The sequence below is a fragment of the Globicephala melas genome, chromosome 6 (genome assembly GCF_963455315.2).
Source record: "Globicephala melas chromosome 6, mGloMel1.2, whole genome shotgun sequence".
Classification (NCBI taxonomy): Eukaryota; Metazoa; Chordata; class Mammalia; order Artiodactyla; family Delphinidae; genus Globicephala; species Globicephala melas.
The window spans coordinates 106,636,288-106,661,297 of NC_083319.1; the positions used below are offsets into that span (position 1 = coordinate 106,636,288).

Here is a 25,010-nt window from a genome sequence, read left to right on the forward strand (position 1 = left end):
AGAATAGGCGAATCCATGGGGACAGAAAGTGGGTAGAGGTTACCAGGGTCTGGGAAAGGGGGAAATGGGGAGTTATTGGTTTAAAGGGTACAGAGTTCCTGTTTGGGAAGATGGAAAGGTTATGGAAATGGCTAGTGGTGATTGTATATGATTGTTATACAATAATGTGAATGTTCTTAATGTATTGAACACTTACAAATGCTTAATAAGGTGAATATTATGTATATTTTACCATTTAAAAAAAGAAAGTAAGGCAGGACAGGCCCTGAACTTGGGAAGCTCTTTGCCTCGGTCCCCGGAGTCTCCCATCTGAGTGCAGTTGGCTGAGGGTTGCTGCCCACCCCCTGCACCGTTCTCACCTCCCGGCACTGTGCTGTGGGTTCACGCCCCGCCATGCCTGGGCATTGGGCTGAGAGAGAGCTGCTTCCAAACTGGGGGAACCTCCAGGGAGGTGACCTCTCCTGGAGGGTCCTGGCTCCCACTGCAGCTCCTGCCTGGTAGGGGAGACAGCCCTGCCAGGCGCCTCGCACCGAGGGTAGCGCCAGCGTGGTTCACTCTCTACAGTTACTGGCTGCTTTCTTCCTCTGCTCACAGCTTCCGAGCACCCACGGTTTTCCCCGGAGAGGAGAGCCCTGAGTCGGTCATCATTCCGAAGCAGCGAACCCTCAGGACCCCGCGGGCACTGTCCCACACCCATGGTGCTCCCTGGCAGCAGCTGGAAGCGCAGGCACTCAGATCATCCTTCCCGAAGCCGGCTCCTCGCTCGTGGGGAGGGTGGGAGAGGGACAGAGGGGTGGTGAAGCAGACCACCCGCAGAAGCACGGTCCCCACAGAGGCTTTAGTTGTGGGTCACCAAGCTCTTTTAAAAAGGATAGCAGAGTGTTACTTTGCGGTGGTATTTGTAGTTACTTTGCTTTGCGACACAGAGTCAGTAGGGAATTTTCCAGACTTGAGGTTTAAACCCAGAGTTGTATTTTCCCTGCACTGCATGGCCCCGATGCTGGGGGAGAGCTTGTGCCCTCCTCCCATTCGGGAGACGTTGTTTCTGGGAATCAGAGAGACCACCATGCCTACCATGTCCTTGGCCCCTGAACCCATGGCCCAAGCGTGGACCTCCAAGTTACAGAGTAGTTTCAAGTACCGTTTCCAAAAACCACAAGAGAAAACAGCTTCTGAGCAACCAAAAGAAAAGTCACCAAGTCCCTGCAGTCAAGCCAGAGCCCTCTACCCCGCAGGGCTCTGGTGTTAGGCCTCCACACATATGAAGCCAGAGATTCTCGTTTACCAGCCCTTGCAAGTCAGAAGCCACCCATTCAGATGTCTCGGGACTGCTTTGAGGAAGGCCCTCCGAAGGCACCAGTGAAGCTTCTGGAAGTTTGGCAGCCTGAGCAGAGAGAAACAGCAGCCAGCAGACCAGGGGAAGCCGATGTGAGAATTGCAGAAGGAAGGTGCCTCGCTCTGTGACATCCTGGGGGAAAAGTGACGTTGACCAGCCGATAAGAAGTCCCCCTGTGCCGTGTGAGGCGGCGGGACGATGCCTTACACGATTCAGCAGGCTAACCATGCAGCAGCTGCAGGTAACCAGCATCTGATAAATGACAGACACTTTAGAGACACGGTGGGCAGGGGAATACATAACTCACTTCGGAGAACTTGTTTACAAAAAGTGATAATATTAAAGGTTTTAATTTCACCTTAACTGAAGTCAACTTCGTTTACCTGGAAGAAGATGCTTCAGAGGACCCGACCCCAGACCACGTCATCCTCTCGTGCTCGGTCCAACTTTCGGCTCACCTGCGACCCCTTGATGCAGAGGGGACGTCTCGCTGCCCGCGGGACCAGGAAAGCGGAGCGTCACTGCTCTTTCTCCACAGACAGCGAGGCAGGGACCCTGGCGTGGGAGTCTCGGGCTCACAGCTCCAGGGGAGAATTGCCCCGGAAGTTTTCCTGAATGCCTTTCTCCTCGGCCCCTGTGACCAGCGACGATCACGCCCGGGGCTGGGAGGGAAGGGCATCGCTGTTCCTCCTGCCCTGCCCACGAGGAAGCGATGAGCAGCGCGGGATTTCATGGCACACCCTCCCCAACTGGCATGGGCTTCAGAGCGAACAGTTGGCATTTCTGCGGGGACAGGCGGCGTGCTCCCTGGAACAGGCCATCGGGGTGGGGCTGCCCCTCCCTCACCTACGGGCTGCCCCCAGCAGCTGTTCCCGACAGGTGCTCGGGCTCTCCGCGGCAGATGGGGACCAAAACGGACCTGTTGGCACGGCTTACCGCACGCCGCCCTCTCACCACACGCTTATGTGTGTACAAACACGCCTGAGTGCGCGGCTTTGTTCTAGAGGGCCGAGCTTGGGGTTCAGGTGACGCCAGAGGGCTCATTCCCGAGGACACTCTTGGTCCCCGGGCCCCCCCTTCAGTCGGAGACCCCTCAGAGTTTGGCCAGCACGCGGGATGTGGCCTGTGCCCGCCCCCAGGCTCTGCCTCCTCCCTCCCGCGTGTGGCAGCCGCGTGTCTCCTCACTGAGGTGTTTGCCCAGGTTTCTGCCTGCTTCCCCAGGGCGCCCGCCGAGGCTTTGGGCTCAGCCTGGATGAGAACAACGAAGGCCAAGCTGCGGTGGCCACGGCACAGGACTCCAGAGCAGGGGCTGCGCCCCGCTTTGCTCCCGCCATCTGTATCCCAGAGCGTGGTCCTACAGACATAGGATGGGGACGCCTGTGGGGGTCCCAAATGCACCGGGAGCCTCGTCTTCGTAAAATAGCAGGACGCGTCTGTGCCCCAGTGCTGGGGACGGGACCAGGCAGCTCAACCTCAGGAGGGAGCCGGAGGGGTGAGCGGTGGGCACTTCCAAGGGCCCCTTGGCGTCTGAGCGAGAGCTTCCCTTTGACAGACCCGCCCCCCGCCCCGGCCCACGCCCCCCGAGGAGCAGGGCCTCACCAGGGCCGTCACCAGTATCGCTGCCCACAGCCTCCAGGAGCCCCCCTGCCCCGTGTTTGGGCTGCTCTTTCCAAACAGCTAACCAGCCAAGGCAACCAGATGAGGGTGACATCTGGCTTGAGACTGTTGCCAAGTCGCTACCGTTCCATCCCTGACAGGAAGGAGGTGAGCTCTTTGTGCCAGATTCTTAAAAGAGAGAGAGAGAGAGAGAATAAAAACGTGTGTTCCCTGCCCCGCATTTCTTTCTTCTCTTTACCCTGACACCTCAGCTGCCACTTTTCTTTCGCTGGAACTTGGACGCCAAGGACCCAATATCCATAACTATTTAGAGCAGACTCTTCCCACCTATGGCGATCAGGGCACTGGAGTAAATGATGTGAACGGGGCTGGAGTGGCGCGATTTAAAGGTGAACTCTGAGGGAAACACACACACACACGTTCATACACGTGTGCGTGATGGATCGTGAGGGGCCGAGGGTGACAGAGAAGAGCTTTTCACAGTGTTTTCCATGGTTAAGGCTCTCAGCAGTGAGTGCATTGCTAGTGAACTGAAAAGAATCAAAATAATATAATAGAAATGAAGGCCCATGTTCCCTGTCTTTTCACGGTATGGAGGAGAAATGTTAATGATTTTCACTGTATCCAATTCTTTGTGGAGTGACAGGAACAGTCTGGTGCCTAGGCCAGGCTGGAACTAGAAGCAAGACCCATCCATTTGTGTGGGGCAGGGATAGCACAGAGGGACTGTATGAGCTCAGCCAGGGCAGCTAGAGAAAGTCCAGCTGGCAGGCTGAGTGTGGTACCCAACAATCATGGCAGCTTGTTAGCTGTGTGCCCTTGGGCAAGTTCCTTAACCTCTCTGAGCCTCTGTTATCCATCTGGAAAATGAGACGTTTTGTGAATTTCCAACAAACATCTCTACAAGGTGATGTTGTCATTTTTATTTTAGAGATGAGAAAATTGAAGTACAGACAGGATAGGTGACCTGGCCAGGTCATGCAGGTAAGTGGGGTAGCCTGACAGGACGTGAAAGCACAGAAAGGGGAGAGGTGGCGCTGGGGAGCCCAAGAGAAGGCAGGCTAGAACTTACCTCAGGAACATCAGGCAGCAGATCTGAAGCGGCACAGCCCAGGGTGTGTTGGCTCTGTCCCCTCTGCACTGGCAGCCATACCTTGCTTACTTATCTTCAAGGCACCCACTTTTCCCTCTTGGCTTAAATCAAGCCGATATCTTACTCCCAAACAAAAAAAAAAAAGGTGTTATTTTTCACACGTGAGCTGTGTCTCCCCTGTTCCGTGCTTGTTCCTTTGATTTCTATGAAGCGTAGGGGGGATTTTCTTTATCCCTCTGAAACGTGTTGTTTGGACCCACTTTCATGGCGAACTGAGAACACCCAGAAATACATCCAGTTCAAGGAACCAAGGTGAGATTTGTGCTGAGGACAGCCTTGAGTCTTGCCTTGTCCGACGTGACGTTTTCTTTGTGTCATTTGTGAATGTGACAGAGTTACGTATTTCACCATGTGGAGGTTGACGAAGCACCCCCAGCCTTTCTTCAGTTCCCCTTGGCTCCTGGTCAGGGTCGGGGATAGATTTGAGGGTCATGAGTCAGCAGGTCCAGATGTGGAACATATAGCAACGGTCGAGGCAAAGGTTGGTGATGGCCCAGCCTGAGAAGTGTCACTGAGGGTGGGGTGGACTCGTGCACCATTCAGACTGAAGGGTCAAGGTTTGCTTTATGAATACGATTTGCTGGGAGACATCAGCGAGGAAAGAGTTGGCAATGGCAGTGAGATGTATGGCTTGGGGAATAGGGGGCTGGCTGTGTCGTGTACAGAGAGAGAGAGCAGGGGAAGACGAACAGCTCTGGGAGAGGAAGCAGAATGGCTCCAGTTTGGGCTGTGCCGTGTCTGAAGCTCTGGGAGGGTGCGTGGTAGGATTCAGTAAGGAAGTAAAGAGAAGGGTCTGGATCCCAGGAAATATGGAGAGTGAGTCATTCTTGGTCTAAACAGCACAATACCCGGAGTGTAGGATGGTTTGTGTTTTTATCAGAATTCTTGCTCGTTCATTGCATTTCTATTTTACGCCTATTCTGCCTCCTATGATGATTGCATTCTGAGTCCGGATCAGATATCAATACTGGGAGTTTGGTCACGGATCCCTTCAACCTTTAAGCTGCTCTGGCGGTGCAGAGATTCTTTGAGTGGATTAATGGGACTGTAAAGAAGAGCCAGTAGACATAAAATTCTTTCTCAGAAGCAGTAGACACACTGACAAGCTTTGTTTCAGGGGTGATCCTGAGATCAGCAGCACGGCAGAAAATCTGTGTCATCACAAGCAGGGAACTAGTTTAATGACAGGAATCAAAAGCCAGAGATAAATGGCCACAGCTCTGGGAGGAGAAGTATCAAAATGGAGGTTCTCAGGATCATTAACCCGGACCAGTCTTAATTGACATCCTTGTAGTGATATTCAAAGGGGAATATGTAATAAAAAACATTCAACTTTCTAGACGAAGTTAATTTCTTCCATCATGTTGAAAACAGATAATATAAATATTCCACTGTGGGCCAGGTATATTGTCAGTGGACCTGAAATACTTTTTAGGTAAAAGGCAGCCACAGTGAGCGGTTAAGAACAGGGGCTCAGGGCTCGGTCTGCCTGGGTTCGAATCCTGGCCTCCCACCTCCCTGTGCTGAGTCAGAGGGGCTGTCACGAGGATGGCACACGTGATGCACGCAGGGCGGTGCCTGGCACAGAGTGAGGGCTCAAGGGCCGTCAGCTCTCAGCTCCTCATCACCTCTGCTGCTCTCCCGACACACACATTCTCTTCCTTGCCTGCCAGAAACACGGGATTTTCACTGGGGTCTTAATGGACTTCAGTCAAGATATTTCTTCATAGAGAAAATCAAAGGGAAAGAGATTATTCCCCCGAGGCCTGTGTCCAGGTTCTCCCCCAGGGGCACTGCCAGTGTCCTGCACGGCTGTGCAGCTGCAACATCCAGCGCTCGTGCATGGACCAAGCCCCCAGCACTCTGGTGCGGGAAGTCTGGTCCCCGGGCTGCCTCCAAAGTACTGAAAATCTGCATGGCATGTAAAACATGAAGTCACTCATTGGATGTGTCTGGGGAAACAGGAAAGGGTGAAATGAGGCTTCAGTTAGTAGGCTCTGGTTTTCCGACCTTCTCTGGGCGTAATCCCTGCCACTTCCCGCAGTGGGACATTCCAAGGGCTCAAAAAGATCATAACGTCTTAAAAAAATAACTAACACCATATGAGCAGGGCTGCTGGAATGGAATATGTAATCTCATCTGTTCCTCAAAACAGCACTGAGAGGGAGGTCACTTATCCCCATTTTGCAGAAGAGATGGCCAGGCCTCAAGGTCACGTGGTTTGGTAGAGCCAGGAATAGAATTCAGACCCGTCTTGTCACTAACATCTATACAAACATGATCTACTTGAGAACCCCCGAGATACTGTAAGGAAGTTTTGATACTTGGGGATACAAAGCACTGCTTTAACTGTATAGCGCCGTTGTCTTTATTGTCTTACCTCCAGGTTACATGGGCTCAGATCACCTTCACCGGAAAACGTGCCGGTTATATGGTGGCGTTACCACATTGAAGTTGTATAATTAGCTTATGTTCCTGCCATCTTCTCTTGAGAGAGTTCCAGTTCTCCCACTGGTTCTGAGCCTTGAAGAAAATTTAAATTATGCTTTGGCAAAGAACACCCATAGCCTATTTCAGATTCCTTCTTTTTTATGTTCCCATTTCTTTTCTCCCTTCTTCTCTCCCTTCCTTTCTTCTTTCAAAAAAAAACCCTGACTGTACTTCACTGCTAAGAAGCTTAAACAACCTGAATAGAGAGTCTTCATTAATCCAGACCCCTCCGTCTTATCTCCACTCGGGTGTCATTTGTTCCTTTGTGATTGTATTAGCAATTAGAAGAAATGAAGAGGTAAGAGTCCTCCAGTGATGCCTGCTTAGAAGTTGAGATGCAGTTGAAACTAGGAAGCAGCGCAGGCTCATCACCTACAGCTCCTAGACCGCACACTGAGAGTATCACAGGGAACAGCCTTTTGTGGGCCATCCTCCCATTGACTTGCACTGTGTCAGCTTTACGCCTTAGAGGAAACCAACAAAAGCTTCTTTTCTTTCTTTATTTAGCATCATCATACATTCTCTACCATGTGAGGCTGGAAGTGAAAGCATTAAAGCAAAATAGATCTTAAATGCATTTTCTCTTAGAGATTTTATTTTACTTCATAGTCCTATTTTTAGTTTCCTTTGATAATAAAAAAATTCCCATCATTTCATTCTTGGCCCTAGACAATACAGTGCAAGGTTATACATATTGTAGCCCCAGGAAGAATTTCTGCTTGCAAGCTGGCCAGCCTGTTTGCAGTTGACAGATGTAACCTACTCCAGGGCAGAGGAAGTCTCAAGGGAGGTTTTAATTTCTTAATATTGAAATGAGCACAACTTGTATTGTCTTAATCAGTGAATAAAAAAACAATAAAGTTGCTAAGTCTCATTTTTTAAACTCAGTGTAAGAGGATTTTAAGAAATCACAATTGCCTCTTAAGTTACTGTTGAAAGTTAATTTTCTCTGTGTTCAAGAAGATTCTTCCAGTGGTTCTGCAGAGAGACAGTTGTACTGCAATTACGTGAAACATTTTTCTGAGCTGCTCTGTGGACACCACTCCTCGGCAGGGAAAGGGTGTGTGCTAAGGTGTGCAGAGTTGTACTTTTGTCTTTGAAGAGAACATGACTTGGCTTTCATCACATCTCGTGAGCTCAGAATACAGAAGTATTCAGTTAAAATTTCAGCAGAGATCTTTTAATGCAAAGTGCATTCTTTCACAATATATGCTACTTTAGGCAAGGGACTGTATGAGGAATACTTCTGACTATAAATAAAGAAAGGATTTTCTAATGAGAATTAGTGGCCTCTATAAAGTCATAATAAACATGTTTCAACTGTTTGTCTGAACAAATAATTTTATACACAAAACGTTGATGTATTACATATAGTCATTCTTATGTACTTCTCAATTTAATCCAACTTAAAACCACATTTCTTAAAAACTAAAGTTCACCGATTTCTGGGGCCATAGGCTAGTCAATTCTGGTTCCCTGGTAGCTTGTATGGTGCCTTCATAGGGACACAGTAAATGTTTCTTGAACTAAATTGAAAAAGAAAATTGCTTAAGGTGCTGTGTGTATGTGTGTGTGTGTAGGGAGAGAGAGATACAGACATTATATACAATATAAAATATGAAACAGTATGTTACAGATGTGGAGCCAAGGTGCTCATGGGGAACATAGAGTTTCAGGGTAGGGGTTGTGCATTTGAAATCAAAATGCACCTTTGGAATATATATTCTCAAAACTCAAGAATAACAACAAGTAAATCAATTTAAAAATGGGTAAAAATCTGAACAGACAGTTCACCACAGAAGATATACAGAAGGCAAATAAGAACATTAAAAGATGCTTGGCATTATTAGTCATTAGGGAAATGCCAATTACAACCACACTGAAAGACTGCTACACACCAGTTAGAAGGGCTAAATTAAAAAATAATGGCAATACCAGGTGCCAACAAGATGCCAAGCAGTAGGAACTCTCAAACATTGCTGGTAGGAATGCAGAACGCTCCGGAACTTTCTTATCAAGTTCAGTGTACATTTGTCACATGCCCCAGCAGTCCCACTCCTAGGGTTTTGCCTAAGATAATTAAGACTTAGTTCAGACAAACCCAATACCTGAATGTTCAGAGCAGCTTTATTCATAACAGCCCCGAACTGGAAACAACCCAGGTGTCCTTCAGTTGATGAAAGGATGGCCAGACCGCAGTATGTATATACCTGAGAAAGCCCTGCTCTCTCACTTCTGGCTGACCTCAAAGCCCTGCACAGGTAGGGGAATTCCCTGACGGTCCAGTGGTTAGGACTTGGTGCTTTTCACTTCCAGGGGCCCGAGTCAGGGTTAGGGTTATGGCTAGGCCCAGATTCAATCCCTGGTCGGTGAACTAAGATCCCACAAGCCCTGCCATGCAGCCAAAAAAAAAAGGGGGGGTGCTTCCCTGGTGGCGCAGTGGTTGAGAGTCCGCCTGCCGATGCAGGGGACACAGGTTTGTGCCCCGGTCCGGGAAGATCCCACATGCCACGGAGCAGCTGGGACCGTGAGCCATGGCCGCTGAGCCTGTGCGTCCAGAGCCTGTGCTCCGCAATGGGAGAGGCCACAGCAGTGAGAGGCCCACGTACCGCAAAAAAACAAAACAAAACAAAAAAAAAATGCCCCACACAAGTAAAGAGAGAGAGAAAAGGCAGAGTTAAAAAACCACTGTAGCATTGAAGCTGTGTTTGCTCCAACACACAGAGGGCCAAAGGGTAGAAGTCTCATTGCTTCCCGACAGGTAAGGAACCCTGTGCCCAATCATTAGCTGACCAAGCAGAGATACCAGTGACACACATGGAAGGGAGCACACACTTTACGGAACTAGTCCAAGAAGTCAGTGAACAAACGAGCAGCAGCAACAGCAACAAACCAAGGGGGAGGGTAGTCTGATTTTCAGTTACCACTATATTATTTAAGATGCCCAGTTTTCAAGAAATTACGGGACAAACAAAGAAACATGGAAGTAAGACTTACTAGACAAAGACTTTAAATCAGCTATTGTAAATACACTCAAAGAACTAAAGGGAACCATGACTAAAGAACGAAAGGAAAGAAAATATGAGAACACCGCTCACCAAATAAAGAATATCAATAAGGAGAGAGAAGTTATATTAAAAAAGAGAACTAAATAGAAATTGCAGAATTAAATACAACTAAATAGAAATTCAAAGGTACGATAACTTAAGCAGTAACAAAATCACTAAAGATGCTGAGTTGGTGGAAGAAAGAACAAAGTTAGGTTAATTGGAATCAGAATTGTCCAGTCTGAGCTATGGAAATGATAAAAAATAGTCACAACTCTGAGACTATTCTAAAAACCACTGAGGTGTCAACTTCAAAAGGCTGAATTTTATGGTATGTGGACTATATCTCAATAAAATAGTTATCTGAAAAAAAGAAGCACAGTTTAGAAAAGGCTCTGGAACACATGGCTCAGAGAGACAACATGGGTAACAGAAGGGTGACCTCCTAGTTTAATCCTCTCGTTTTACAGTTGGGGAAACAGAGGCCCAGACCCAGACAGGTGAAACAAGGTGCCCAGTGCTTGAGGTGTAATCGACAGGAACTCTTTACCCATTTTACAGCTATGGTGACCAGCCAGCCCAACTGACCCCAGACTTTCCTAGTTTTAACACTGACAGCCCCGCATCCTGAGAAGCCCCTGGTCCTGGGCGAATCAGCCTGGTTGGCTGCACTGTCTGCAGTTCACACTGGGACAAATATTCTTTCCTGTGGCTCTGAATCGCTGACATTCATACGTAGATGAGAGATGGTGGTACTCAGAAAAGTTCCTTTGCCTTGCTGAACTCAATGTTCTCAACTGAAGCAGCTGGCATTTTGCTTTAAGTTCTTTTCTATTCACCCTTTCAGAATGAAGGATCTTTCCTTTTAAAGAAATCTGCATTTCATCCACAAGGTGAAAGCCAGTGTCCTTGGCTTCCTTGAAAAGTGACAAGTGGATTCTTTTGTATACTAAACGCTAAGGATATAACAGAAACAGAGGTTGTCGTTAATTGACTTCAGATATGAAAAAGCAGATTATAACCCCTTAGAGATATATTCAGAGGAGAGTGGGAGAGGGAGAGAGATCCATTTCCTGTCAAACTAAAAGCCATGAAAGGAAAACTTGTATAGGAAAAGTCACTTGAATTCCGTTTCAAACCCAGCAGACCTCAAAGGCAAGGGAAACCAGCGGTCCTTGAACATGTGATTGATGTTGTCACCTCGTGGCTGGAGGAGACGCTGCAGAAGCCAGAGCAAATGGGCAGTGGCACGTTTCAGCCACACAGCTCTGTGCCTCTCCCCCCGGCCTGCAGCTGGGGTGCCCAGCTCAGCCTCCCTCCTTTCCAGGCCAGGGCTGCCACCCAGCCCAGCCTGACACGGGGCTCCTCCTTTCAAGGCACTCAGTAGAAAGTGAGGAAGGACCCAGTTCCTCTTGCCCCCAGGAAATGGTGCTTGGAATTTATAAGGTATGGGGAGGTGAAGGATGACAACCAAGTCGTACCGTCCCCACCTTGGCTCAGCTTGCCTTAAAGCCGCGGCCGCGGCCAAGCAGGTGAAACTGAAGCATCGGCCAGCTTTGCCTGGGTTCAAGCGCTCCCTCTAACCCTGTAGAGTGTTTCCACCTGTCCCTGTGATCGCAGGGCAGTGGATGCACAGAAAGTGTGTAGCTCGGTTACCTTAAATGGGAGCAAACAGAAAAACAGGCCATAAACTTGATGCCTCCAAAGGCCTCGCCCCCCATCTGCTTTCATCTCTTCCTGCTGTTCAGCTGAGCCCCTTTCAGCTTTCCCCCGCTCCCCATCCAGGCCCTTCAGCACCCCTCAAATATGTCTCATGACCCCCTCCCGCCGTGTACTCGGAGCAGACCCACCTCTGCACTCCCCAGCCTGTGGGCGTGGCTCCCATTTTGCCACATGTCAGCCATCACTCCGCACCCTCAGGCCATCCCATACTCATCATGTGACCGGACTCCCTGCCTAAACCAGAAACTCCTTGAACGCAGGGAACTTGTCTTCCTCAGTCCGGCCTCACGAGCACCTGCTACGTACACAGTAGGCACTTAGGGTGTGATTGCTCACATGCCCGTCATTATTCCTGCTTTAGAGATTGTCTTATTCACCTCTCTGTCCCTAATGTCTAGCACAGTACATGGCGCCTAGCAAATGCCCCACCATGATTGCCGAAATTAGTTAATTAAGTCAAATTGGAGAGTTTAAAAAAACTTATTTGCGGGGAAGTTGCACGACGGGCTCGCGAGAGCAGTGCCTGCCTTCCCGGATCTTTCAGCATCACACCCCGAACCAGGGAAAACCGGGGTCTGTAACAGAGGAAATAAAGTATTCCGTTCGGGGACTTGCTGCAGGTTGTCACCGCCTCGCAGCAGGGCCAGCTGGGAGCGATGCTGCTGCTGTGGCAGAGGGGAAAGTACGAAGCTCATGCTGGTGCCGGACAGTTTCTTCCCAGGAAGAACGTCAGTCCCTTCCTCTCACATCCTGGTGATCAGAGGAAGTCATACGGGCAACCTGACATCAAGAGGGAGGGCAAGGGATGTTGGTGACCATGAACGCAGTCTGCCATGCTTGTCTGCTAGAGCAGTTTCTCAAATCCATGCACATGGATCGCCTGGAGACGGTTTTAAAACTCAGATCCTGATTCAGTAGGTCCGGGAACGGAGCCAGATTTTGCATTTCTAACAAGCTGCTGGCCTATCGTCCACACTCTGCGGACCAGGGAGAAAGCTTTGAATCCTTACTGGCCACACCGAACTCCTTCCCTGTCCCCTTCTCTGCAGAGACAGAACTCGGCTCGTAGCTCTATCATTTTGTGCTGCAAACCAAGAAAAACCTCTTTGCCAGTCAGCAAACACTTGTGGTTTACCTCACAGGCAAGGGGGACACAGAGGAATAAATAATGAAAGTCATTAACAGCTCAACACAACTGCAGAGTCTGGGGAAGGACAGAGCACAAGGATGCTGCAGCTGTTCTCAGAAGCCAGAATCCTTCCATCCAGAGGCCACCATTTGCATAAGCAGGTTTGGTAAATGGACCAAATTAGACCTAATTGTGTCACCTCTGTCTGCTGTGCCTCCCATGGTTTCACGGAGCTGGGAAGGGTCAGTGCAGCTCTGACTGGGCCTCATAAAAGCTTCAGCCCCATCGAGCACCCTCCTTGTCCGTGTCATGTCTCTGTCCCAGGATCTCCTGCTGGCCCTTGCAAGTGCTGACGGCCACTGAGGAGTTGCAGGGGGCGGTATCCATGGGTCCAGAGCCTCGAGCTCCTGTTGTCCCAGGGTCCTCCCTGGTACAGGAGGCGGGCAGCCTGTCCATCTCCTCCTTGGGGCTGAAGCTGAACCCCTGTGGGCAGTGGCAAACCCGCTCCCCACGCCACTGCAGTTGCGTGGTGCTGAGCTGCCAACACACGTGCCTCTGCTCAGCTCGGAAGAGATGCTGTTTTTTCTTTCGAGTGGTTTTATTTAAAAGCCATGCCAGTCACTTTATATCCTTTCTCCGAAGTTTTGATTGATGGCAATCTGGTCAGCCAGAAGCTGCCAATGGAATAAAACTGCTGACTTGGGTATCGGCATTGGCTGAGCTTATTAAACCTGCACGGGTGTGTGTGGGGTGTGTGTATGTGTGTGTGTGTGCACGCGCACACGCGCAGGATGGAAACATAGCACAGGATTCGATGGAGTTAGATCTGGAACGAACTGAAGGGCCCTCAGTTCAGAAGGGCAAAGTAGGAACCAAGGAGGAGCTGTGCCTGTATATGCTCCCTGCTGCCACTAGAGGGCAGAGTGCAGGCCAGCATCAGGGTCTCTTGGGTCCTGCCGGGAGCCTTTTCCTCTCTAAAGGAGAGCTGGTGGGCCTGCGGGGCAGCAGTCTCAGGTTGATCTGTTAAAAGACAAACCCAACCCTAATTTCCTGTGCGCTCAGTATCATAAACTAGATTTCAGTATCATAAACGATTTCAGTTCTAGGACACTAAGTTCTTACCATTAAAATCATTTAAAAGATGATCATAAAATAAAATGACACACGCTTACACTTTACAAATAGTTACATAAAAACCGAACACTTAAGGTAAGGCTAATTTCTTTTGGTGGGTGGAGGAGACGGGGTTTGCTTGGATCAGACTTAATGAGGCTTTAAAAAATATGCATCTGCTGAGGTTTGAACTCATCAGGTACCTTCTCCCTTCCTGGTGACTTTCTCACTGTCCACAGAGCCGTTTCTCATTGGGCCTTCAGACTGTCTTGAAAATGCTCATTGCCCATTGGACATGCCGCCGGCACGTTCCAGCGCCCTAAGAAGGCGGGGGTGGGCAGTTGCCGTGATGACTTTTTGTGTCCAAAGGTTCTGAATACAGGGCCCATGGATGGACTCCAAAGGGTCATAGGATACTTTGAAATTATAAGCAAATATTTGATCGTGAGTTTATGTGAGAAGAATGTCCACAGTGTTTATCAGATCTTCGAGGGAATCCATGACCCGCCCCCCCCCAAGATGTTAAGATCCACTATCATAAATTGGGGTTTCTTTTTTATGATGATATAGTTTCTAAAAAGAGAAGGTGTCCATAGGTCACTCCATCTAACATGGGGGTTGAATGTATATAGCTTGGCATTCTCATGTGCACTTGTATTCACATATGTGTGAGGACACACTCACATGCAAATGTGTACATACATCCTCGCCCACACACATGTGTACACACACGTGTGCCAGTGTCTCTAGAGCCACCCCCTCACCCATCCCTGTCCTGCTCTGTAGAATTCCAGCTCAAGGTTCCTGGTGGGTTCATACTGACCTTCTATACCTCAGACACGTGTGTGGCAGGACAGGGCAGACTCAGCTCCCTGGGGTCTCACCCATCCTGTATTTCCAGATTCCAGGGACAGCATGTATGTGGGAAGGAGCATGAAATCCAGAGCCAGACAGATCTGGGTTCTTATCCCAGACCCACCACTAACTCTCCAGGCACATGAATTTGAGCGTGGTTCTTAATCTCTTTGAGTTTCCTTGTGGGTGGAGTCAGAATAACTATTCCCCCACCCCTACGGGATTCCTAGCGTGATGAAATGAGAAAATGAAAGACAGGGCGTCCTAAGCTTGCGTCTGCCCCTTTGGAGGGCCCTGCAAGCCCCTCCTCTGACATCCATCAGAAAATCGATGTGGAGCCTAGCATTTAACATGCAAACTCTGCTTTCCTGACACTTGAAGTAGGTCTTCTGCCATCTTTTGGATTCAAATGATACTTGGAAAGTTTGTGGAATTCAGTATTTGGTGGTGGGGGGGGGCATTTATCCCTCTGAGTGGCTGGGAGGCAGGCAATGCCAGCTCTCTATCAGGGGGCCTTAGAGGAGCTCTCTGATTGGCCCTCCATCTTTACAATGCAGTCATTGATAGGTGGCATCAGTTGAGGTGGGACAAGATAAAGAATAACCGAACCACATGTTTGCAGCAAGTCTTTTTACTGTTGAACTCCTTTTGCACTTCCTTGGAGGAGATTAACGTCAAAACGGGGGGCAACTGATAAAAACAATCCAGGAAGGATCTGTGTAACTGTCATGGGGTGAGCTTGTCATGCAGCAAACAGTGTTATTTGACAGCTAAAAAAAAGCAATGACAGGCAACCCAGTGTCCATTGATGGATGAAGGGGTAAACCAAATGTGATGCATACATACAACGGAATACTATTCAGCCTTGAAGAGGAAGGAACTTCTGGCACAGGCTACAACATGGAGGAACCTCAAGGACATTATGCTGAGTGAAAGAAGCCAGTCACAAAAGGACAGACACTGTGGGATCCCATTTCTGAGTACCTAAAATAGTCAGATTTACAGAGACAGAAAGTAAAATGGTGGGTATGAGGGACGGTGGGGAGGGAGGAATGGGGAGTTGTTATTTAATAGGGACAGAGTTTTAGTTTTGCAAGATAAAAAGTTCTGGAGACTAGTCACACAGCAATGTGAATGTACAAAACACCACTGAACTGTATACCTGAAAATGGTTAAGATGGAGAATTTGAAGTTATGTGTATTTTCCCACAATTTTAAAGAAAGCCAGCGAGGTGACCAAGAAATATGTCACATGTTTTGAGGTCCAGGGATGTGAGCAGGGTGGGGAGAGTATGATCCAAATATAAGTGTCTAGGTCTCTTTTGGATATTTTGAAATAGTGACCTGTCCCTCTCTAAGGGGAGGGTAGCTCCTTCGTCTGGCCACGGTGGTCTTGTAGCAGTGCTGGAAATAGTCAGGAGACACGTTCTCGTCCTGTCATTGATGAGTGGCTCTGGACAAGCCTCCGCTCTGCCTGCACTTTGGTGTCCTCCGCTGAGAAATTAGAGGATAATTCTCCCCTCTTCGGTCAGTGAAAGCCTCGCATGGACTACAGTGCGTGCGGAAGCCCTTTGGAGACACTGCAGTTCAGGACGAACACAAGGACTTGGGATTGAGGCTGCTTCTCTGCCTTGATACACTTCTCGCCCTACCTGTTGATGCTCCAGCATGGCCTGCACTGCTGTGGCCTCCAGGCAACATTCAGTGTGGCCTCAGAGTCTGTTGTTTCCACACAATACGCTTTGTATCCCTGGGCACCTGGAGAATCTCAGCGACGCTAACAGTGAGCTTCTTAGCGGGTTGCAGTAAGTGGAAAGGTCACGTGTTCATTAATTTTATTAAAAGAAAGGCTTCCTGCTGGCAGCCCTGGAAGGGTGGGTTGGGTCCAGGACACTCCCGCTGGCAGAACATCTGTAAGGGAACGGCCTGGCCACCTCCTCCACAGGCTGGGGCTGGAGACACCGCTTGGGAGCTGGGAGCTCTGCCCCAGCTTATTGACCCCCCACCTCTTTTTCCTGCTCCACAGAGATGGGCTGTGCAGCTGTAGAATTAGGGCGTGCCCGCGGGTGGAGATGAAGGCCTGCCTAAGGAGGGCAAGATGGTGGGCTCCTTTCCCCCAGGGTGGGCACTGATGGGAAAGTAGGTCAGGACTACCACGTAGTCAGAATGTGCCAGGATGCTCTGCGCCGTCTTGGACTCTCATCATAGCACATTGAGGGAAGTATCGTGCCCATTTTACAGATAGAAAAGCTGCTTCCAGGAAGAAAATGATAAGAGAATAAAGGCAGAGGAGGCTTCCTGGGACCATCTAAGAAAAGGGTGAGGTAAGAGTCTGTGAGAAAAGCATCTGATCAGTTCCACTAGGTGACCCTCCCACAAGAGATTCTGAACCAGGTGTCACACTGATGTGCATTATTTCACGTTAGACCCCACTTACTTCCTTCTTAAAAATCAGCAAAAATAAAAATAAAAATGCAACAAACAAGGAGAGCTAGATAACTGTTTTGGCGTCAACAAGAGTGGAAGGTAGAAAAATGAGGGCTGGGCGTAGGGGGCGGTTAGGCCCAGTGGCTCTTCCTCGGGGGCTGGTCCCGGTGAGGGAACAGGCAGAGCAAGCGGATGTGCAGGGCTGCCCTTCTGAGTGGCAGTGGGTGAGCAGCCCTGGAGCCTGGAGTGACGAAGGATGAGTTGGGCCTGGGGGTTGACCAGCGAGAGAGCGTGTTTCCTGGAGGCATCTGACGGGGGTTTGAGCCATCCGGGGGGGGGGGTCACTTTGACCTCACGCTCTGCACTCCGTTTCAAACGTGGCTCTGTAGAGTCTGAAGGAAGGTCACAGAGTCTCCTTGGGCGACGTCAGCGCGGTCTGGAGGCAGGGCCCACTAGCCTGGGGTCCCCAGGCTAGGGGTTCATCCTGAGAGGTCAGCTGTGCTCGAGGCCAGAGTGTTTGCTGCAGCTGCTTTCAAGTCTATCTGCCATGCTTTTCCTGTGGGTTTTCCTGTGGGCAGCCCACCCTCACGGGCACAGCCTCCTCTTCATAAGATACCAGGAACCTCTGTGGGTGATGTGATTCATCATCTCTATAATCAGGAACGGCCTGTCATCGGTGTGGTCCCTGTCGTGGATGATGGGGGAGGCCACACGTGTTCTAGCTCTCCCGACACTCCCTTCCCTCCCACGCGAGTGGGCAGGTGAGCGCGAATGATGCGAGGATCGGGGTAGCCTTCCATCTGCCCTAATTCATGAAGGAAAAGTAAGTTACAAACAACGACGTAGCCGTTATCAGTCACAAATTACTTACGACAGCCCCAGTAACGGATTGGGGACCTGGCGTACGGAGATGCTATAGGAGAAGGGTCTGGAGACTGAGGTGCACCCGTCAGCACCAGCACAGCTTGGGCATGAGGCCAGACTGACCACTGGACTTTGGGGGCCAGAGGGACCATCTATAACCCGGTCTTCATTGCCCACCACCCCCATCACCTCAGTCACCCCCGCCTCCAAAGAGTGAAAGGGCTTTTTCAGGAGCTGCAGGTGATGCTGAGGCCATCCTTCTGTGGAAGATGATTGGCCCTCTCTCCACGGACACGGCCGCTGCAACGCATGGTCTAAAGAGTAAACCGCCCTGGGAAACTGGCCGAGAGTCTGTGACAAGGAGGGGACGGACAGACTCAGCTTCCTGGTCCCCGAGCTCCTCCTCGCTGCCCCCTCCCAGGTCCCCAAGGAGGTGCTTTGGCTTGAGGCAGCAGCAGGGACCCAGGTGGAAGCCCGAAGGTTAAGAGGAGCGCCAAGAGATCCCCAAGACTCGTTCACTCATTTCTTATATTGATACATTATGCTCCGAGATGAGGTAGAGAAACAAGACAGTCCATACTGTCAAGGAGCACGCGGTCCAGCACGTGTAATGCCAGAGGGGAGTGGAAGTGGATAATTGCGATGCGATGTCTCAAGCGCCATAAGGGGTGGCAGTGTCGTGGGAGCCTAGAAGATGGACTAACTTCAGCCCTAATGAATCAGGAAAGGTTTTATACAGGTGGGGACATTTGACCTGGGTCCTGAGAGGTGGGTAGGAGTTCGTGCCGTAGAGAAGAGGGAACATTCTAAGGAGGTCGTGTGCAAGGGAATGGAATGTTCAGGAAATATGTAGGGGTCAACACGACCCAAGAAAATAGTACACAGAGAGGGAAAGGAAAGAGCTAGAGAACGGGGAGAGAGTGAGGCTGAGGTGGGGTGGGACCCAGCAGGAAGAGGGAAGGGCCGGCAGGTTCTCCCAGGGATCAAGGTTTAAGGAGGAGCTATTACCAGCAGCCGGCTCTCCCAGCAGCTCTAGGGGGTGTGTGTGTGTGTGTGTGTGTGTGTGTGTCCCTCCGGATGCAAGTGAGGAAGCAGAGGGCCGGAGCTCTGGGAAGGAGGGAAATAGAGACAAGATAGGGTTTTCGTTTTCCCACTTCCTCTGTTGTACATCTAGTTTCTTTTGGGCGCTTTTGTCCCCTTTCCCCAGTTTCAGAGCGAGGTTGAGGACAGCCCCGTGCTAAGTGAGGCCTCAGCCTGGACGCTGCTGGCCCAGTGCACGGGGGCGACGTCCACCGCAGAGCAGACGTGGCCAGAATGTCCCAGCCTAATGGGAGGTGCAAGAGGGCAGCGTGTGGGTCTGTCTCCTGCGGGTTTTCATCGCTTTTTATTCTCGGTTTTTCCTGCCATCTTGTGGTGGTTTCTGGTACTGCAGCCCCCTCCCCACACCTCCCTTCCCGCTGCTCACGGAAGGATGCTGCCCTGCGGTGGTCGTGGGCAGGGGTGGCTCGGAGCTGGCGTGAGAGGGGGAGGGTAGCAAGGCAATAGCGCCCACTGGCACCGGCCTCCCTACCTCGGGGAAAAGAAGCTTCTGGAGACGGCGGCTGCGGCCTCCAGGGCCTCGGGAAGGCCGTCCTTGTTTGTACCAGGAGGATGGCCATTTGTGAAGAAGACAGATGCGGGCAGGCGGGAGGGCGGCGAGTGGGGAGGAGGCCCGCGCAGAGGACTAGCCGGGAGGTCACTCCCGACTCGAAGTCTACCCAGACAGTTAACCAGTCTCGGGTCCTCATGCTCACGCAGGTTCTGGTTCCTGAAAACATTCCTGGCACTAAATGCCATGTTCGTCGCGGTTCACCACAGAAACAGAAAGTGTTGGAGATATTTTAAGCGGGGCGGGTTTCACAAAGGGAATTTGGTGCTTCCAGAATCATTTGAAAGGCTGGTGGAGTGAAGGTCAGGGAACAGCACCTCTGGGTTTCAGGAGGCCAAGAAGTTACAGAAGTGGCTAGAAATCATTGCGATGGCTTTGATTGCCCACAGCACAGGGGTCAGAGCCCCAGGTCTGCCCTCTGCCAGTGCTCGTGCCCATCCCCACAGCTGCACCCGGCCGATAACAGCTTCTCCTCGGATTTACCCGCCAGCTGTCACGTGCCCTTCTCCCATCGGCGGGATCTCAACCGGGGCGCGGCAGGCGGTGGCATGTCAGAAATGCGTTTTCCCAGCTTGCAGCCAATGCAATAGCAGGGCGAGCCGAGGGTGTCAGGGGCCAAGACGCAGTATCGGACACAGACTTTTAAATATGGACGATAATAATAGCATCAATAGTTCCTTCAGCCGGCTGCCGTGTGGCTGAAGTTAACCCAGAGCGTGGCATGTGGTAAACCTCGATAATCGCTCGTTTACACAGAACTGCCAGAACTGAAGTCAGAATGGCTCGCCATTCTCCTGTCTAACCCTTGTAAGGGAACGGGCCGCCTCTGAGCTGCGGGGTCCAACCCGCCCGCCTTAGTCAGGATCCTTCCTTTACCCCTCCTGGGTCTGCCTGGCGTCAGATCCGCAGTCAGCCTCATTCTGGCGCAGAGGGCTGGGCGGACATTTAGGAAAAAGGTGAAGGTTCTCAGGGAAAATCAGGGACTCGTGCTGAGTATTAAATTGGATTCCCTGTGCTGTGCCGATTTGAGGACGTCATCTTAAATGGACCAACGACGGTCAGAGCCTGGTCAGTTCCATCATGAAAACACAAGTTGGAGCTCGGCCACGCACCCCTGTCCAAAATGGAATCAGTGAACCTGGGTCGCGTCTCTGCTGCCTTGCGCTCAGATACCCCGAGCAGCCTGTACCAGGAAAGAAATAGGGCACAGCTGAAATCCAAAAGGGAAAGGAAACGGGCTAAGATCCATGGGGAACAATGACGAGTTCTTCATCCGTCTCCTGCCCCAAATAGCTCCGCTCTCCTCCCCCACTGGTGTTTACATGTGTTCCTTGCCTGGCAGCAGATGCCACCAGGCCTTAAACTGGGTCACAGAGGGCGGTGAGAGACCGACCAGGCCCTCAGGCCACGTCCTCCCCTGCCCTCACTCCCCAGAGGCTCCAGCCTGGAGTGGCAGAGCCCGGACCCCAGGTGGCCCCTGCCCTCCAGGCCTCCTGGCGGGGTCCCTGCTGCCCAGAGCCACAGCCGGCGAGGGGGGTCCTCTGTCCAGCCTGTGAGGGGGCAGAGGGGTCGGCGCTGGGTGCTGTGCAGCCTCCCCGCCCCCTCCTGCCCCACCATCCCCTCTCACCGCAGCCAGGCGCCAATCCCCTCAGGGACCCCAGCCTCCCCAGGGCAGCCAGGGAGCCACACGGCCCTGCTGCTTCCCCTGGAAACAGGGTGGCTTCACACAGACCCACAGAGCCCAAACCTGGGCTCCCGACACCCACGGGGGCAGAGGTGGTGTAGAGGGTAGAGCATAACTTACAGTCAGAACCAAACCCAATCAAACCCAACCCGGATTTCAGACCCCAGCACCCTGGGGCACACGAAGGGAGATGGCTGCCCAGAATAACCCAGCAGGGAAGTGGCCGAGCCCGGGCCCCAAGGACCGCTGCGCACCCCCAGCCACGTGTCTGCCCCTCCCATCCTGACCTCCTGGCCCTCCTCCTTCCTGGGATCCCTGCGCTTCGGGTCCTCATGGCGCCTTTCCCTCCACAGGTTCTGTCAGAGCACGGCTTTGGCCTGATCACCACCGACATCCGCGAGGGACAGACTTTCTACTACGCAGAGGATTACCACCAGCAGTACCTGAGCAAGATCCCCAACGGGTACTGCGGCCTCGGGGGCACCGGAGTGTCCTGCCCGCTGGGTATTAAAAAGTAAAAAGTAATTTCTCCCCACATGTTCAGCCCTTGAGGTCACAGCAAAAATGCTTCCAACAAATCAGGCAATTCTTTTGTGGTTCATTCACCATCAGGTGCTTTTTGAAGTGCACAAAGGCATTCATAAAAGTCTGCTTTATTGAGGTGTAATTTACATGAAGTGCAGTGGCAAGCTGATAACACGTAATTTATCTTCTAATAAGTTATGGTGGGAGGAGAGCTGTGAAATTTTTTGGCTCATTTGGTGTCTGAACGAGAATAATGAATAATCAGTGTTCACCCTTCTTGTGCCTGGGTGCCTGCCGCGGGAACCAAGCTGGGAGATCGTTGGAGGGGATAGGGCGTCCTTTATCTGTGCCCTGTCCCACCTCACAAGCCCTCCTGCCCTCCAGTGCCTTAAAATTTGCAAATATTTATAGCCACAATGCATCATTCACTGAAATACTTCGCCCAGCTGATCCTATACGTGTGTAAAGGGCTTTCTCTCTCTTTTCGGCCCTCCTCGTGGCAGAGAAGAGATGTGAGTTAGCTTGATGAATTTTAATGCTTTGCTCACAGCTATGAGAAGTGCTTGTTCTAATAAAAGTCTACAGTCTAATAATACAAACTGTCTGATATCTCATCTGTCTTTTACTTGTTTAGGTAGGATATTTCTAAGTATTGCAAGATAAACTTTAGAGCTCTCAAAGAGCTTGCGAGGGAAAAAGTCCTAAGAATCATTTTCCCCCAAACAGGAAATCTGATTGAAATCTTTAGAAAACAGGTACACCTCTAGCTTCTTGCAACTTTAGTAATAATAGCTGTTTTCAACATGCCAATTACAGCCGTCACATCAGGGGCTATTCTAGAGAGCAGACACATGGAATCCCTGCCCTAAAGAGTCTTTATATTCAAGACCAGGGGTGGGGGAAGTACACAATAAACAGGTAAACACATGAATAAGTAAGATAATTGCTGGTCCTGAGAAATGATAGGAAGATGGGGAACAGGGCAAGATGTTAAGTTGTGTCTGGGTGCTAGGACTTGTGTTGAGAGCTGTGTTAGCCACGCTGGTTAGGGGAGGTGGTGAAGCGGTGAGGTCTGTAAGGTGGTGACACGTAAGTTGAGAACTGAATGATCTGAACAATGCAAAGGAGAAACGGACACACGAGTTGGGAGAGGAGAGCGGAGCTCTGGGGGCAGGAGATGGACTAAGAAATAAGACATGGTTCCCCCTGGATATAGCCAATTTCCTTCTTTTCCCTCTTGGAATTCTGCTGTGCCCTAAACACCTCGAGAATACTTAAGTGGAGTAGCTATCCCTAATCCCTGTCAGCATCCCCACTGTGGTTGCTTGAAGGAAGAGCTTTCCAAATACAAGGACCAGGAAGTATAAATGGCCCAAGACAGGGGGATTTTGTGGTGTTTGAGAAACAGAAAGGCCAGTGGTGCTGGAATAGTGTGAATGAGGAAGGTATTGTGGAGAAGTATCTCAGAGAGGTAGGAAGAGCCAGACCATGCAGAGTCTTCTAAGGACATGTTAATAGGATTAAAAAATTTGATTCTAATTTATCCCTCCCCCACCCCCCTTCCCTTTGGTAACCGTTAACTTTGTTCTCAAAGTCTGTGAGTCTGTTTCTGTTTTGTAAATAAGTTCATTTGTGTCATATTTTAGATTCCACATATAAGTGATATCATATGGTATTTCTTTCTCTTTCTGATTTACTTCACTTAGTATGATAATTTCTAGGTCCATCTATGCTGTTGCAAATGGTATTATTTCATTTTTTTATGTCTGAGTAATATTTATATATATATATATATATATACATACACACACACACACACATACACACACACAAACACACACACACACACACACACACACACACACCCCCCACATCTTCTTTATCCATTCACCAGTTGATGGACATTTAGGTTGCTTCCATGTCTTGGCTATTGTGAATAGTGCTGCTATGAACATAGGGGTGCATGCATCTTATTAGATGCATGCACCCCTATTAGAAATTAGAGATTTCTCCAGACATATGCCCAGGAGTGGGATTGCAGGGTCATATGGTAGCTCTATTTTTAGTTTTTCGAGGAACCTCCATACTGTTCTCCATAGTGGCTGTATCAATTTACATTCCCACCAGCAGTGTGGGAGGCTTCCCTTTTCTCCACACCCTCTCCAGCGTTTGTTATCTGTAAACTTTTTAATGATGGCCATTCTGACTGGTGTGAGGTGATACCTCACTGTAGTTTTGATTTGCATTTCTCTAATAATTAGTGATGTTGAGCATCACTTCACGTGCCTGTTGGCCATCTGTATGTCTTCTTTGGAGAAATGTCTATTTAGGTCTTCTGCCTATTTTTTGATTGGACTGACAAGGGCGTCATTTCCAACATATACAAATAGCTCATACAACTCAATAACAACAACAGAAAAACCAATAAGCTGTGTGTTTCTTTCCCACCTCATCTCTAGGACATTTCTTCGTCAGTGATTTCCTGATCGTGAATCTCAGCATTGTTACTCATGGTCTCTGAGAGCCCAAAGCAGCAGGTACTGAGGCTCTGAACCAGGTAGACGCAAAGGAAGGTAAAGAACAAGGACCCTTCTAGAGATCAAGTCTGCAGGTCTCAGGGATGAGCTTACAAATGAAGGGGAAGCAAGGAGCTGTAATGTTTCTCATTGCAGGAGCAAAGGAAATGAAAGAAGCTGTGGAAGATATCTGCTTGTGAGAGAGGGAGAGAATAGGCCTTCTGTTTCAGAGATCCTTGGCATACCCCTCCCTGTGGAAAGATGCTCCACCCAAACTTTGGAGAGGCCTCAAGCTGAAGTTGGTGACCTGCCTGAGTCCCAGGGGAACCATAGGCCTCTGAGTGGGTCCCAGGTATATTTGAAGCGCTCCTATAGGTATATGATTATTTCAGGCACAGCTATTCATATGAGAATCCCTCCTCGCAACCTGCACCCCACCCTTGACCTTACCCCCCAGACTGAGAAGGACACTTGGTTGTGAGGCAATGCAGTGTTTAATCATGGGGATAATAGAAACATCACAAAATACAGTAACAAGATGGCCCAGGGTGATAGAAGCAAACTTTCCCTGGAGTCCGGTTCATGCTTGTAGGGCCTTTTTGACAGCTTCGTCTCCTTCTCAATCCATGACAGATAACTAGACACCTTCGTGTATACTCCAGGTAGTTTCTTCCGGCCGCAGCCCACTCCCCAGCTGACAATGCCCAGCTGGTACCATTTGCTTGTGTTGGTTTTCTCCTGGCAAACCAGAGGCCCCCCCACTGTCACCCCAGGAGAGAAGAGTTGTTTGGGAGTGGAAGGGATGGTGGCAAGTTGCTCTTACAGCCTGTTGAGGGGTGGGCGCCTGGCGCGAGGCACAAAGCACTTCTGGTGTCATTGGAGGA

General features: G+C 50.2%; 1 protein-coding gene across 8 annotated transcripts in view; it reads left to right on the plus strand.

Annotated features, from left to right (window-relative positions):
- Positions 1-24,478, plus strand: part of MSRA (methionine sulfoxide reductase A) — a 371,087-nt gene extending 346,609 nt beyond the window's left edge. For 4 of the 8 annotated variants that reach the window (XR_009564422.2, XR_009564426.2, XR_009564427.2 and 1 more), the window contains exons 6-8: positions 21,439-21,589; positions 24,070-24,183; positions 24,283-24,478. Coding sequence is in view for 2 of the 8 variants with exons in the window: in XM_060301320.2 (XP_060157303.1) it covers positions 21,439-21,589; positions 24,070-24,131 (213 nt within the window). In the remaining 6 variants the exon portion in view is untranslated. Of the gene's footprint in view, positions 1-21,438; positions 22,200-24,069; positions 24,184-24,282 lie in introns of those variants that run through there. The other 4 variants (XR_009564424.2, XR_009564425.2, XM_060301320.2 and 1 more) reach the window with 4 other exon arrangements.
- The last annotated feature ends 532 nt before the right edge of the window (positions 24,479-25,010 follow it).